This window comes from Peromyscus eremicus, chromosome 4 (genome assembly GCF_949786415.1).
Source record: "Peromyscus eremicus chromosome 4, PerEre_H2_v1, whole genome shotgun sequence".
NCBI classification, from domain to species: Eukaryota; Metazoa; Chordata; class Mammalia; order Rodentia; family Cricetidae; genus Peromyscus; species Peromyscus eremicus.
In genome coordinates, this window is record NC_081419.1 from 119,245,860 (window position 1) to 119,261,863 (window position 16,004).

Genomic DNA, 16,004 nt, shown 5'->3' on the forward strand with positions numbered 1-16,004 from the left:
CAACCACGCAGAAATGGTTTATTATAATAGAGAGACAAAGAGAAAATAGGAAAGAAGAGAAAATGAGAGTGGGAAAGAGAGAGGGGGAGTCCAGGGGTGCACACCTCGTGTGAGTGGAGAAAGGGTGGCGGAGTTTTTCCTTAAGAAGAGGCTTCTATGTCAGGACGCATGGTGGCCCCAAGGGGCCGGTCAGAATATTTACGTCAACTTCCTGGCCTGAGTGTCTCTAGATCACCAAACAAATGTAAACAGCAGGAACACAGAACCCAGACTAGACCTTGAGGTCATCCATTCAAACATTGTCTTTGACATTGGCACCAAAGAACATTTGAGGAACAAAGAAGTCCAAGAAAGAGACAGCATTCTGAATTCCACTGGGATGTTTACCTTTAATATTTCATTTCCTTTAATGAGAATTCTTTATGGACACAGAATTGATAGTCCCACATGATCAACAAAATGCAAGCTGTCACCTGCAAATAGGCCTCCTTCCTGCTACCATGTTTATGACCTTTGAATGGTACATTATTCATGAGATCACTGTATTTTCTGCGGTAGCTGCTGGCTCCGAGATACAACCAGCACTAATGTTGTTTGTTAATATTATTTATAAAAAAATATGTTTCTTGTTCATCAAATTAGATTTCATTGCTCTGCCAGGCCAAATGTCTACGTAACGAATGATCAAAGTTCTTCGGTTGCAAAGAATGCCTGTTCCCTTCCAGAAGAAAAGATTGTGGGATGATTATTTAAAATCTTTTGCCAATGTGGACATGAAAAGAAGAACTCTGAAGAAGAAACCCAACTTGTCATGAGTGTTAAGTCAACTTCAGCACCGTAAAAAAAAAAAAAAAGACTGAAGATGGTTTCCCAGCCTGCAGTTAGTGCTCTGATTATTGAATGGGGGCTAGATTGTGTACATCCATGAACACATAGAATAAGCCCAAGGAAAATTGCTCATGAGACTAGTCATTTGAACACAAATGAGTTCTTTGATGGAAAAGTGAATCTTTGTTGAATTGTAAACGTGCAAGAACTCCTAGCTCTCCATGTTTAATCTGAACCTTCTGAGGTTCACTTAGGTACAAATGCATTGTTTAGCAGGTGAACCTAGGTAGATGAATCTTCAAGTAACAATGTGAGATAGAGAAAGGAAGGCAGCCAATCAGCTCAAGCAAGTCGATCAAGCCAGAGACCAGCAGCTGCTTCATTCTGTTGAGAACTCTGACCATGTAAATCACACCTAACTTGTCATAAAATGTGGAGGGGTGCATCCTGCTTTCATCAGACTTTGACTGAAGCCTCTCTAGGAGAAAAAGAACCCTTACTGCGTGGCACTGCACAGATGTGGAGAAAGCCCTCAGACTAAGAGATATGAGTGCTGATGTTTCATGTAACAGTGGTAATACCAGGCTTGTGGACACTAATGTCTTAGGAAATACCTATTTGTCCTTATTTCTCTCTCTCTCTAATACTATTCAATTAAAAGGGACCTATTATTTGATAAGTACTTAACCAAGTCTATGTGTTGCATATTTCATAAGCATCTTCACAATTAATCTTCATAATAACCACATAAATTAATATTGTGTTCATTATCCTATTTTGCATATTAAGAAACTAAGACTCAAAGAGATTAAGACATTTCCCCAAGGCTGCACACCTCCAAGTTGGTAAAGAGTGAATTCTAATTCAAGCATTTATATAACCCTTGTCGGCTGTGGTAAGCAAATGTCATATCCCAATGTAGATAGATAGATCATAGACAGACAGACAGGTAGGTAGAATCTTGCTACAGAGCCCAGGCTACATTGAAACTTGTGATCCCTCTGCTGCCTGTTCCCAAGTTCTAAGACCTCTTAAGTGTTTAATTACTGATCGTAACTCAGCCAGTTTGATTGGCAATGTCATTTTGATAGCTGGATGCACTCTCCACTGTAGCTCTTCTTGAACCAGGTGTTGATTTCTCTTCACAGAGATGCTTTTTTTTTTTCATTCAAAACTGATGTTTCTGGGTTTTTTTTAAATAAACTTTATTATTTAAGAAATTTGAAAAAAAACCACACACTGATGTTAACCAGACCCAAGGTATATAAATGTCAACAAACATCTGTACAGTTATAATAACCATTCATAACTGAAGATATGGAGCTTTACATATGGATACTTTTGCTTTCAAATATATTTCTATGCACTTAGCCATCACCAAAAGCAAAAAAAAAATTAAGACAATATTAGAACTAGAAAACAATTAGCTTTATGTCCTCCTTAATAACTCATGTCTATCACTGGCATTCAGTCTTTCCTCGTCCCCTTATATTGAGCCTTTCTTGCTCCTTTTTCTGCATGTTATACTATACCCACATGTATACGTGTGTACATACATACATATATTATTGACTAGATTCCACATATGGGGCTGTGTCACCTTGCTTTATGTGATACATTCTAAATCCATCCATTTTGGTTTTTGAAGGAAAGAATTAGGCCCTTAAAAGTCAGGAAAAGCCAGATGTGATGGTGATGCACATCTGTAATCCCAGAACTTCAGAAGTTCATGCAGGGGAATCAAGGCTAGCCTAGGCTACATGGTGAGGCCTTGTGTCAGAAACAAAATAATACCATAACAATAGCAATCATAATATAAATTTAAGGAAATGGTAGTGGTGTGCCCCTAGTAGTTCTGTGGAAAGGAACATGCTAGAATCAGCAAAGCTAGTCACACCCTGCTTAAATCTTCTGTCTCCTCTGACATCTGAGTGGACTTGGGCTGATTACTTTGCCTTTTTGGGCCTTAGACAACTTGTGTGAAATTGAGGACGATGATTCTTACCATGTAGAAGCAATGCAAAATATGTATTTGCATGTTTTAAAAGGTTGCTTTTGTCCTTAAATTAAGGATACTGAAATTAGCAGGATGAGTTCATAGATCTGAACACACCCTTTCTCTCAGCTTGGCCTTGTCTCTGCCCAACTTCAGTGGTGAGGACCTTGAATCGTTTGCTTCTTCTCAACTAGGTTTCTTCGAGATGTTAACTCGATACACATTTGCATGGTATCAATTTCTTAATAAACTAGTCAAAGCAATTAAGAGATAATCCTTAGAACCGAATACAAATCCAAAAGATCTCAGATTAATCTATAGCCCCTGCATATCCAGTGCCACCCTTTGCCTGAATCTTTCCTCCTGTGTTCATTCCTGAAGCTTGTGTAATCTGGGAATAAGAAAATAGAATTCCGAGGAGAAGGTTCAGTCAGTTGAAGCGCTTGCCCTGCAAACACAAGGACCCAAGTTAGAGTCCCCAAAGCCCACATAAAAATACCTGGGTGTAATAGCGGCCACTTGCAGCCGCAGCTTTGAGGAGGCAGAGGCAGTTGATCCCTGGGGCTCAGTGTCCAGCCAGCCTAGCCTACTTGGCAGATTTCAGGTCAGCAAGAGACTCAGTCTCAAGCCAACCAACCAACCCGCAAAACAAAACAAATGGAGTGACCTCTGAGAAATAACACCCAAAGTTATTCTCTGCTCCGCAGGCATACAAGTCCGCATGCACCCACCTCCCACCTGTACACACAAAGGAATACATCAAACTGCCTCTAATACACCCACAGAGACTAAACATTCAGAAAATGAATTTGTGCATATACAGGTTGAGAACTTCCAATCCAAACACCAAATCTGAACACTCTTAAGCAATGAGGTGATGTGGAAATTTTCCCACTACAAAACTTTATTTCACACATCAGTTTAAAATACTTATAAAATTTGTTCCATGATGTGTGTCTAAGGTGCTTATGGAAGCGTAAGTGAATTTTGTGTTCTGATTGGGGTCCTAACACCAACATATCTCATTATACATAGGTGAGTATTCCAAAGTCCAAAATAATACAAAACCCCCATGGCCCCTGAGCATTTCAGATCAAGGATGTTCAGTCTGCGTGTCCTTGCACATGGTTCTCTTGTGAATATTTTGTTCGGGGACCCTTGGTGATGAACAATGTATTGGTTTCTAAAGTGAACATTTGCGAAGTACTGGGGATACTGAGAAGAATAAATATTCTGTAATCTAACCATCTTCCCGGTCTAGTAAAGAGGACAAGAAAACAGTCACATTTTTCTGCCAGCCAAGATCTTACTAGAAAAGTCACAGGGTGCTGAGAGCCTTATTAACTTCCTGTTGCTCAAAACAGCTTAGGATGTTCTGGGTAACAAGGAGCTCCAAAAATCTCAGTGAGGACAAAAAACCAAGATGTAACTTTCATGCCTGCTGCTTAGACAAAATATGTGCATCAAGGGGGATGGGGACTCTGATGTGCCACAAGAAAATCCAGTTGAATGGAAGATTCACCCTGCTGTATTTTCAGGATCTCCAAGGCAAGAAAAGGCAAGCTGGTGAGTTGAATGCTGACTTTCAAAGCCACATACAACTGGTATTGTGCTCCAATTTCACTAGCCAGACTAGTTTCCTGGTCCCACCCACCCTTGAAGGGATTGTAAAAAGGCCCCCTTCCAAGTCTTTGGAACAGAAAGAAAAGGGATATTTATGAACAGTCCTAATGGGCAGTAAGGTTGGGATGGAGTTGTTGAGAGTTTTACTGAACCCTTCCAACAACATTTCCCAGTTAGTAATTTTGTCCTGTGTTTATACAAAAGCCACCTCCTGGGAAAAGGGCCCTCTATGTTTATTCACACTTAAATTCACTTGACATTTAGTCCATTTTCATGGATCCTTGCCTGGTGGGTGTTGGCAATAGAGTGAGAAATGGCAGGGTTCCTGTCCTCAGGGAGCTCACAGTGCCCCTAAAGTAAAGATATACATTCATAATCAAGAAGTACAATGTGGCTGGAAAAGCATTTAATTGATGCTGCCATGGTGCAATGGGGCTACAGAAAGTCAGAGAAGTCTTTGTGGGAAGCCAAGCAAATACCACACCTGGCAGAGTTCAGAATGTTCAAGCCAGGAAATGTAGAAATAGTAGGTCTTCCTGGGTTAAGGAGGGAGAATCATTAAGAGAGACAAAAGTGTCTGGTGGTAGTATGAAGTCACCTGTCATTGTATGGAAAAGGTAGGCAGCATTCAGACCCCCACTTTGGTGGGTAATCATGGGCTTGCACTAGGTATTCTGTCATGAGAAGATTGTTTGTGAGAGTCTGATGTTCTGATGAGTGCAGAGGCCAAGATTCTATTTGCCCAGACATGGTGAAGGATCTGGCCTCTTGTGAGACTTTGCCTGGAAAGTCTTTCTATTTATGCCCAGAAAAAGAAGACAATAACAGACCAAAGAAATAATTGTGTCCTAAAACAGCTTGGTGCACCAATGAGTTTATTGGGGTTATTACTGCAAGAATATGAATGTCTCTTGGGCAGCTGTGTCACCAAAATTTCCACTCACCAAAGCTGCATTAGTAGACATGCCAGGTAGCTTGCAGACAAGTGTATATATGAAAGAGTTCCTTCTCCCCCAGCAGTTTTCTGCTGCTAATGTAACCTCTGGGAGGTCTGTGTCCATCCTAGGCTGTTTCTTGATCAATATATGACGAAGTTGTCTGAAGACGATGTTCGTGTCTAAACTAAATTTTTTTCTTTCAAACAAAACAAAACATGGATTTCTTTGCAATCCTTCATTTAGATTTATCACTCTTAGGCCTCATGAATTTGCCCAGGAGATGGACATGAGGACACTGATTGCTGTTGCCTTGGAAAGAGGGATCCACTCCCTTCAGGGCTCTGTGGTTTCCATGGGAACAGCACTGATGCTGTTGCTGGCCCCCAGACTGGCAGGATATACTGCAAAGAAAATTGCAGGGAAGAAAGAAAGGAGCTTAAATTGATGGAAGTTATGAGGGGGAAGCTCTCAGCTGGATGAGGCTACATCCCTACATAAGTAGGTGTTCTCAGCATGCCATGTGTATCACGGGGTCCCCATAGCCTTACCATAGGAATCACATGCATACTTCTCATGGACTAACCATCATCCTTGGAAACAGATGAAAAGGCAAGCTGGAATTAGTAATAGGTGGATTTCCATACCAAAATCCAGAGATGAATGCACTCTCTGCCTCATGCCATACCAGAAACTTGTTATCATTGTATTAAGAATAGGCTAGATAGACCCAGGAAGCTTGGTGTATGTATTTCACATACATTGCTTTTACTCATCACAGAAATTATACAAAGGTGACACCAATGTGCCCATCTACTGATGAAGGAGATCTGGCTCTATGGAGCATGGATGGGATCGAACCCTAGTCTCCATTCCATACTGTAGACCCTTATGCAAACTATAGCTATCTGTCTGTCATGTTACTGCATGCAGTGAGTATCCTACTCCATCCACAAGAAATGTTTTCAGTTCTTTTAGATTTGGCATGAGAAATACACCCTCACAGGATGCCTAGCACCAGACATCAACTCTCTGGGGCCCCTGGAGGGTCTGCACTGTCTGATCTCTTATTTACAGATAAGGGAATTGAGGCCAGAGACCACTAGCAGAGTCTTCCAGCTGAGTGTGTCCCTCTGCTTCCATATGTTTCTTGTGGAAAACTGATGCTGTTCTGCAAACACCGTTTCCCACACACACGTATGCAAAGCACCAAAGTGTTGTCCACGTGGATATTTTGCCTGGCCTACATGAAAGGATCTCAGCTACCATTGGCCACTCTTCCCTGAAGAGTGGGGCAAAGCTGAACTACTCTCTCCCTATGCATAAGTCCCCTGTCCATTCTCATCTAGGAATTGGTATCATGGTGTATCCTGAGCCTGATCTCTGATCTATCACCAGCTACAAGCCCCAGGCTATTGGTTAAAGATGTCTTTCCTTTTAGAAGACCTGATTGGTCATGAGAAAATGGCTGGCACCATTCCATCCCAACACACACTTAAGTCTGGGAGCAGAGCAACTGGCTTCTGGTGGAGCTTCCTTGTCACCCAGTAGCTATTTGCTGACTTTCAAAGAGATTGAAAGTCAAAATGCTAAGCATTCAAAACCAAAGTTCTATCTTACTGACATGGAGCCCTTGATGAAATTCTTCCACTCTGCTCGCTTATCACATCCATGTGGTAGTAAAGCAGGAGAATGGACAGAACTTGTGCTGGTGTGGACACATGACAGATGCATACTCACAACTACTTCTTCCTTTCTTATGGTATCTCCTATGTGGCCTCAGCTCCCTTTATATGCTGCCCTAAGCCTGCTCTTGACTAAAACCATATTATTTCTGCTGGGCAATGAGAAAAGAAATAGATGGCTGTCACTCATTTATGGCAAAATTACCCTCACCACCTGTCTATCTCTACTATCTACTCAGCAGCTCCCACATGTGATTCTTTTGGTTGCCTTCCAGGGTAATCTACTGGCTTTTTAACTCTTATGATAGCCATTGTGATCAATAAGTTAACTTGGCATCCTATCAGTCTATGGATGGGAAGGCTGTAAGTTGTGATCCTTAGCCAATGTTGAAACATCTGGTGTCAGTGATAGAGGATAGAAAAGTCAATGGAGAATCAACCTATCTGTTGCTGTCTGCTGCTATGGCAATATATAATTTATATCAGCTCAGACCTGAAGGAGGAAGTCGTGAGAAGAAAGAGATCACAGAGTAATACCACAAGTGTCAGAAGTGGAGAAGAAGACAGCCCTTTGGGATATATTGGCTCTAAGTTAACTGGAGTATGGCCCTTCTATGTAGACTTACAGATGTGAGTCCCCACATATGTAACCTTATATCATTGTCCTTTAGGTTTCTTATGTACGGAATGCAGATGATGGCTTTTGTGGGGATGAAAAAGGATGGTGGTGGTATGGTGACATGTAGAGCCTGCCTGATGCAGGTGATCAATAAATGTGAACCACCATCATCCTTGCATGCCTTTACTCCTCCCTCCTGGCCCCAGAGCCATGGTCTTGACTCATTTGGGTTCATCACTAGCCAACTCAACACAAACCCCATCTGCCAAAGACTTTACATGAAGCAAAGTAAGCCTAAGAAAAGCAATGGGACCCTCGGGGAGGAGGAGCTTCCATGGTATGGACAATGATTCGCATCTCTTCAGAGCCCCAAATTGGAGCCTGGACAAGCAGAAAACATGGGAGCTGTCACTATGCAAAAAGGGTCTAAACTTTGCAGGAAAGGATGGACAGGATGTCTTTGAAGGACTTTTCCTCTCCCTGCTCCCCTCCCAATCTCCTGAGTTTGGACAATGGGCATAAAGGAACATTTCTCATCATTTATGACTCACGCTTATTATACCTTTAATGGAAATCAGGGGAATATGGAAGCTACCAGGTGGGTTAAGACTCAGCTCCATCTACCTTGGGAGAGCTAAAAAAAAAGTCAAAAGTCAGGACTGAGGATAGCATCAGAAAACCTCCATGTAGACACTGTCATCATCAGAGAGGTTTCAGAGCTAACCACTTCCTCCTAAGGACCCTAGAGGACCTCCTAGGGACCATTTAGTGTGGCATGTTTAAAAGAGTGTCCTTGTAGAAACACACAGTTTGGGGTATCCAGGACATTCTTGTCTTTCCTAATCTAACTATTTCATTATTGTAAGGACAGGATACAAATAGCAAGTGTGATTAACCAGCAACATACAGGCAAGCCTAAAAAAAGTAAAACTTCATCGAGATCATTGACATACACAAACATATAACAACTATGTGTTTATTGTATGTGTTTGAGCTCAAAAATACCTTGATCTTTTGCTGTATGTGTGTGTGTGTGTGTGTGTGTGTGTGTGTGTGTGTGTGTGTATACCTCATATTGACAGCCCAGGATCTAACTAACATTCAGAATTCAAAGTATAGTTTTGCTGAAATGTGTGAAGCTTTTGTACCATTGCTAGTAGGAGGTCAGCTATAAATTATGAAAGGATTCATACAGCCAAGCTAATTAATATCTCTTATCTATATAGTTACCATAAGGACGATGAGAGAATGGACAGATTGCAAATAAGTATCAGTACTTTTAACTCTTCTCCTTGCTATGCTTTAGAAGGTGAGGCTTACTCTCTGTATAGATGTACTCTCTGGCACAAATACCCAAGGCCACAGGGTGCCTTACCCTGATACTATCTTGGAAACAGAAAACTGAATATTTAAAAGAAATGGCCAGTGGCTTGTGTCTCCAGCAGATGCCCTAGCTAGTGAGCCATGATCCTGAGATATTTTCTATGAGAGCTTTGTGGTTGCCCACAGGACTGAGCCCTGACATCCTCTATAGTCTTCTTTATCTTCCCTTCCTGGTCTCATCGCCTTCTTCATTCACAATGTACACTGCAGACATCTGCCAGATAAGCTGCACACCCCTAAATCCTTCTTTCTCACTCTGCTTGGGGGAGAACTCAAGACAAGATGAGTGGCAAACCTATGTTCATGATACCTGGCCTACAATCCTTGCCCTCTGGTGATGATGATTACCTTGACTGCTCACTAGAGAAACAGTAGGAGACATCATCAAGCTCCAGGGGAGATGCTTTTATTGGCTGGTGATATCTGCCAAAGGTTGGATGAAGGCCGGCAGGATGTCTGCTGCCTCCTGGGTTACATGGTCTCATGGCAAATGTAGGTCAGATGGGAAAGAAGGGCAGAGTTCCAGAGCAGGATAGAGGTGCTGGAGTGCCCCAAGCCAGAGGAGTGTGAGGGACAGGGCAATGAGGACGTGAAGGGCAGCTTGGATCTGCCCCTTCACCAGCCGGTGAGGTGGATCGTGCGTGCCCTGCTCAGAAAAACTCTTTTCGCTGCATGCAACCAAGTTTAAGATTACAAATAAAAACTGGCCATATTGAATGAAAGTATATTACAATATTATAAAACAAATTTGTAATACTAGTTCCATGCTTCCTCATTTAATTATTTTTTTTTTTTGAGACAAGGTTTCCCCCATGTAGCCCCAGCTAGTCTAGAACTCACTATACAGGCCAGGCTAACCTCGAACTCGCAGAGATCTACCTGCGTTTGCTGAGATGGTTAAAGGTGTGTGCCACCACACTCATCTTCCTTACTTAAGTCACAAGAGAGACTCTACAAACTACCATAGCACTGAAGTGATGAGGCAGAGCTGCACAGGTTAGTGAAATGGAGTGGAATGCACCTTCTATATTTATGCGTCTGTACCACAGATCAACCAGCTACAGTTGAAAATATTTAATTGTTTTGTGTGCAGACTTTTCTTATCATTCCTTAAACATCACAGTGTGACAACTATTTAATTTGTAGGGAAAGTTATGAGTCATCTAGTGATGATGTGCAAATACCATGTCGTTTTCCAGAAGGGACATGAACATGCCGGATTCGGTGTCCCGGGAATCCCAGGTTCAATCTCTCATAGATGCCACAGGACAAATCTAGATGAGAATTTGCATTGGCAACTGGGGCTGAGGTCACGCTAATGCTACCATCATTTGTCACTCCATGTTTGGAGGGAATACTAAATTCTAGTTAGAGGTTTCTGAACTTCAAGTCCTTTAGTTTCTTTTGTTTTGTTCTTAGGCAAGTTCTTAGACCCAGAGTCAACAGGACCCTAAAGTCAGGAATGGGGGGTGCTGTCCTAGATCAGCTGTACTCAAAAGGTCATCTGTACTGAGCTGGTTCTCTCTCTGTTCTCTAGCCCTGCATGAATTCCCCAGGGACATCTTCTCCAATGAAGATCGACGACAAGGAGCAGTGGTCCTCCATGTGCTCTGTGTAAGTAGTCCCTCCTGCCCCTTGGCCTGAAGGGCTTGAAGAACAGAAGGTAGGTAGACAGCGGAAATGCCCACAGAGGCTGAACTCCCTCCTGCCCACCTGCCTGGTCATGCACCATCTCCAAATGCACCATCTCTTAAAGACTGGCTGGTAGACATCTGTCTATAGTCCTTCATTTTAGTGCCCAAGAGTGATCTCTCAAGTCACATTCTTTTCCCAGCTAACCTGGTCCTGTCAGTGCCTACATGGCACCCTTTGGGGGAAGGATGGAGCCATTTTGTAACTAGCCGGTCCATATGTCCCATGTTTCCCCCGCCATGCTTTATTTTCCTCTATGTAACCTGTCGTTACACAGTTACTTTTTCATTGCCTGTCAGCATCACACATAAGCCCTGTGAGAACAGGCACTGGGTTCTGACTTCATTCTTGGCACGTAGTGGGGACTCAGTCAGCAGATTAAACGTAATGACAGCCAGTGTCTGGCCCTTAATAGGTGATCACCTCTAGCATGTGCTTCCTCTGGTTTTGTAATTCCCACCATTGCCCCGCATCATCCTCTAAGGATACAGTGACTCTAAGGTCTTTGCCTCACCTTGTTCCCATTTGGAGAGTTTTGGGGGCGGCTGTTTGGTTTTGGTGTGTGTGTATCTAAGAAAGTGGTTGCAGAACAAGAAAACTCCAGCCAAAGTCTAGACTGGGCATGTTACTACCTCAAAACGCTCTCACTGCCATCCACTTTGTTTTTATTTATTGCTATGAAATGAGCTTCCTGCGCTTCGTGAATCCTGCTCACATCTATTGTTTTTGGGTTCTGTGTGTCAGCCATTCGGAAAGAGCTTGGAAGGCATGACTTTCCTCCATGTGGGTGGGACAACCTAACTTGGGTAGCTTGGACTACATGGTCACTTCCAGAGTGCTGAGGTCTGGAGCCTGGGCTTTGCAGGGCTCCTCTGGACCCGTCAGTCAAGGCTCCTTCATGTGGTCTCTGCAGTGCAGTAGCCTCCAGGAGTTGGATTTCCATGTGGAAGCCATGGGATGGTTTTGACAAGCAAGGAAGAAGCGTCATAGTCTTTAGAATCTGGCCTCAAGAGCCACACTGTATCATTTCCATTGTATTAGTTTTAGTTCATAAGCCCACAAATGTCCAAAAAAGAGGATTCAGCAACTAATTCTCAATCTACACCTGAAGGTGATCTCTAGGCATATCCTGGGCTCTGGAGTCACATCAGACATGAGTTTGAGACTCTAATGTCTTTGCTTTGCATATGGTTTCTGACAAGACGGTTCACTTCTCTAGATCCATGAGTCGTTGAGCTGACCCCTTTTCTGGAAAAAGCAATCATCGACTCTTCAACTCTCTTTCTACTGCACTCCTACCTGGGGACAAAAAAAAATTACTTTTAGCAAAGACTGTCTCTGAAAACACCAAATAAACAAGACTCCTGGAAACCTGCCAGTCCTTCCTGCCCTTCCAGAGTCGTGTGCACGGAGCAATTAATGTGGGTGCCATCTTTGGCACCACAGAGGCTCCCCTGTCACAAGGCTGAGGCATCCCAGGCACTGAGTGGGATCCAGACCTCCCCAGCAGCTAACAGCACCCTGCTGCTTTGACATCTGAGATATGAGATTCCTGGTCCTGGCCCAAACAGTGAGGCCTTTCAGCCTCCCACAGCAGTTCTGTTAGCTGCACATGGCAGGGCCCTCCTCTCTAACTCTACATTCCCAGTTGAAGGCCAAGGGTTCGGAGTTTCCTTTGCCCTTCACAAGGTCAGGTTACTCAAAAAGGCTCCTGGTGCTTGTGGCAATAGTTCCAAGCTGGCATGAAAACAAAGTGGGCAACATGTGCTATTACTGTTAAGACACTTCCTCACAAGAATGGATGTGAGACCACAGAACAATGTTTTGTAGTCCCTGATTTCTAATATTCCTTTTTTTTTTTTTTTTTGAGACAGGGTTTCTGTGTGTAGCTTTTCACCTTTCCTGGAACTCACTCTGGAGCCCAGGCTGGCCTTGAACTCACAGAGATCCGCCTGGCTCTGCCTCTGGAGTGCTGGGATTAAAGGCATGAGCCACCACCGCCCGGCTCTAATGTTTCTTTTTGCCCCCGTCCTGGGTCCTGCACTTTAGAACCAGAGATCGAGGTCAGTGCCCATCCCTTCACAATCCTGCTCTACACGCATAGAGTCCACGAGTTATCTACCCACATAGCTTGTGCTGGTTTGAATGAGAAATGTGCTCACGTGATGTGAACATTTGGTCCCTATAGTTGGTGGTGGCACTGCTAGAAAGTAGAGCCTTCTGAGAGGAAGTGAGTCACAGGAGGCGGGCTTTGAGAGTTCATTCACTTTCTCTGCTTCCTGTCTGTGACTGAAGATGTCATCTCTCAGCTTCCTACACTGGCTACCTGCTGCCATGCCTCCCCTGCCATAAGCCTACAAAACTCTTCCTTCCTTAATTTGCCTTTGGTCTCGGTGTTTTGTCACAACAGAAAAGTAACTAATACATAACCTCGAGCTGGCTACCAAGGTCTACACAGGCTCCTTTCCAGGGTCCTAATCTTGGAAGGAAGAGACCCAGGTGGATTAATCCTGAACTCACCACCTGTACTCCACATGCGTGTGTAGCCCAGAGCAGAGTCAGGTGGGCAGGATGAGGGGGAAATCTTTCTGCATGGCAGACAGAAATGACTTGCTGATGCAGCTACATTGTCAAGGACCACCTCTGACCTATTGGAGACTCTGCAAAAGAAGCATGCCTCAGGAGAGGAACCCTTTACATCACATTTGACTCACTGCACAACATGAGTTGTATAGTTATCACTTACTCAATGCAGGGCAGATCCTTTTATTCCCACGTAACTAGCATATTACCCAGCAAGTTTAGCTTGCTCAGGAAGTTTTCAGTGACCACCTTAGGGTATAAGAATAATTGCTATAAGGACAGAGAGTGTTTTAGGGGCCAGTATAGACACATGAATGCACCAGTCAAAACTGCAAAGATGTTAAATGACCACACATCTAGAAGTACTACCTGAGCTCTTGATGGGGCCCTTCTAAATGAATGAAAGACAGCTTTGCCCTGCAGGAGGTCAGTATGTTGTGAGGAGAACTGCCAGAGATGGACTCTGACATGTGCAAAGCACTAACCATGGTTTGTTCTGTCTGCTAATGGAGTTCAGCACAGTTGGGGCCAAGATGGTGCTGGTCTTGAAGAGTAGACAGAAAGTCACTCAAGGAGACCTAGGAAGAAAAAGGGGTATAATTCCAGACAAGAGAGGGAAATCGCGTGGTTGGAGATATGGATGTGTGGAAATTCAGAGTACCTGGAGGAAGCAGGACTGAAGGATTTGGTAGTAGTGAATGCACAGGTATGAAAGTGGAGAGCTCATGGAACAAATTTAGAAGTTACCATGAAGTGATTTAGAGGTTGCACTGGGGTGCAGGGGCACTGTCCATCTCCCACCCTTCAGCCATACCTCCTTCCTTAGGGTTAGGGCTACAAAAGATCAGGCATAGGATCAGAGTAGACCTCTCCTTAGAGTTGAGAATGTCCCCAAAAGATCACAGAAAATGGCTCAAAGGCATGTGGGAAAGGCACCCAGGTAAGAGGAGCGATACCCCAGGCCTGGTGAGAGTCTGTCTAGAAGTGGTTAGCACATGTCAGAGTCCATCTCTGGCAGTTCTGTCCAGAGCCTAGTATGCCCCCATCCATGTCAGAGAAGTATGCTCTCCTGACAGTGGGTCCCTGTAAGTATGTCCTGTTGCCCTCAGCTTTTATGGCGGTTTGAATAGGTGTGGCCCCCATAGACTCATATGTTTGAATGCTTGGCCATAGGAAGTGGCACTGTTAGGAGGTGTGGCCTTGTTGGAGTAGATGCGACCTTGTTGGAGGAAGTATGTCACTGTGGAGATCGGCTTCGAGGTCTCATACATGCTCAAGCCATGTCCAGTGGAACAGACTCCTTCCTCTGCCTGTGGATCAATATGTAGAACTCTCAGCTCCTTCTCCATCACCATGTCTGCCTGTGTGCTGCCATGTCCTGCCATGGTGATAATGAGCTAAACCTCTGAAACTATAAGCCAGCCCCAATTAAATGTTTTCCTTTATAAGAATTGCCGTGGTCATGGTGTCTCTTCACAGCAACAGAAACCCTAAGACAGCTGTCCTAGGGATAGAGCTATAGGACTGTTCTTTTCATGAAGTTAACTGGCCATAGTCATGGGTCTCGGGCAGAGTGGCACACACTTTCAGGTCCTCCTGTGAAACCCAGTCACACCTACTGGCACTTGCACCCAAACCCACACTGCCCATTAGTGGTGCACGTGCCACACGTGGTTGCTTCCTACATGATGTCTGTAGCCTTTGGCCCTAGCTGGTACAGGTCTATGGATGCAAGTGGAAGACACCCCCAGAGCAAACTTTTAGAGCTTGCTTCTCTTGTTCTTTCCTGGAAGTACTTCTCTTTTTGTGTGATTTGTGAAACACAGGGCAGCCCTTTTTGGCTCAGTTGCTGAACACCCAGAGCTCTAATTTCCCCTCTTGGATCCTTTTGGTTTAGAATGCCTAAACTCTGAGATTACATTTCAAAAAGCATTTCTATTTCTCCCAACTGTGTGCGTATGCCTCCCCTGCAGGTGAGCAAATCCACCACCTTTATACAGTTTTAGTCAACAGTGAATATTCCTAGGAAAGCACATGTCTTAGAAATCCTTTGTTATTCTGTCTTTTCTAATGCAGAGGTGTTAGAAGCAGGATTTCCTGTCTCCGAAGAAATCTGTGTCCTTTGTGAACTCATTGAGTCTGCCCCCAAATAGAGGGAGAATCCCTGGGATTATTTTCTAGGGCTGTGATTTGTTTGTGGTTTGAAAATACCTGGCAAATGTTGGCTAATTATCCCGCCTGACATGGAAAGCTGAATCTCTGGGATGATCAACCAAGCCAGGCATTTTCTCTGCCAGGGGAGGGAGAAAAGCTGTAAATAATCAATACTTGAGATTCTCAAAATGAATTTGGGATGCTGTCTCTCTTTGGTGGATCAAACTCCTCTGGGCACCTTGTCAGCTTTCAAAAGGACCTTTTGTGAGTGATGAGGCTGCCCTGCTTTGGTTTCCCACATTCTTGTTTTCTTCTTTTTCTTCCTCCTGTATTACATCCCAGCCACAGTTTCCCCTCCCTCCTCTCCCCCGAGTCCCTCCCCAACACTCCCCTCTTCCCCAGATCCACTCCTTCTCAGTTTCCCTTTGGAAAAGAGCAGGTCTCCCAGGGATATCAACGGAATATGGCATAACAAGTTACAATAAGACTAGGCCCGTACCCTAATA

General features: G+C 43.9%; 1 protein-coding gene across 1 annotated transcript in view; it reads left to right on the forward strand.

The window, feature by feature from the left end:
* Slc24a3 (solute carrier family 24 member 3) overlaps positions 1–16,004 on the forward strand; it is a 485,481-nt gene that overhangs the window by 277,407 nt on the left and 192,070 nt on the right. Inside the window, exon 3 of the mRNA XM_059261565.1 lies at positions 10,607–10,683. Coding sequence (XP_059117548.1) covers positions 10,607–10,683 — 77 coding nt within the window. The remainder of the gene's footprint in view (positions 1–10,606; positions 10,684–16,004) is intronic.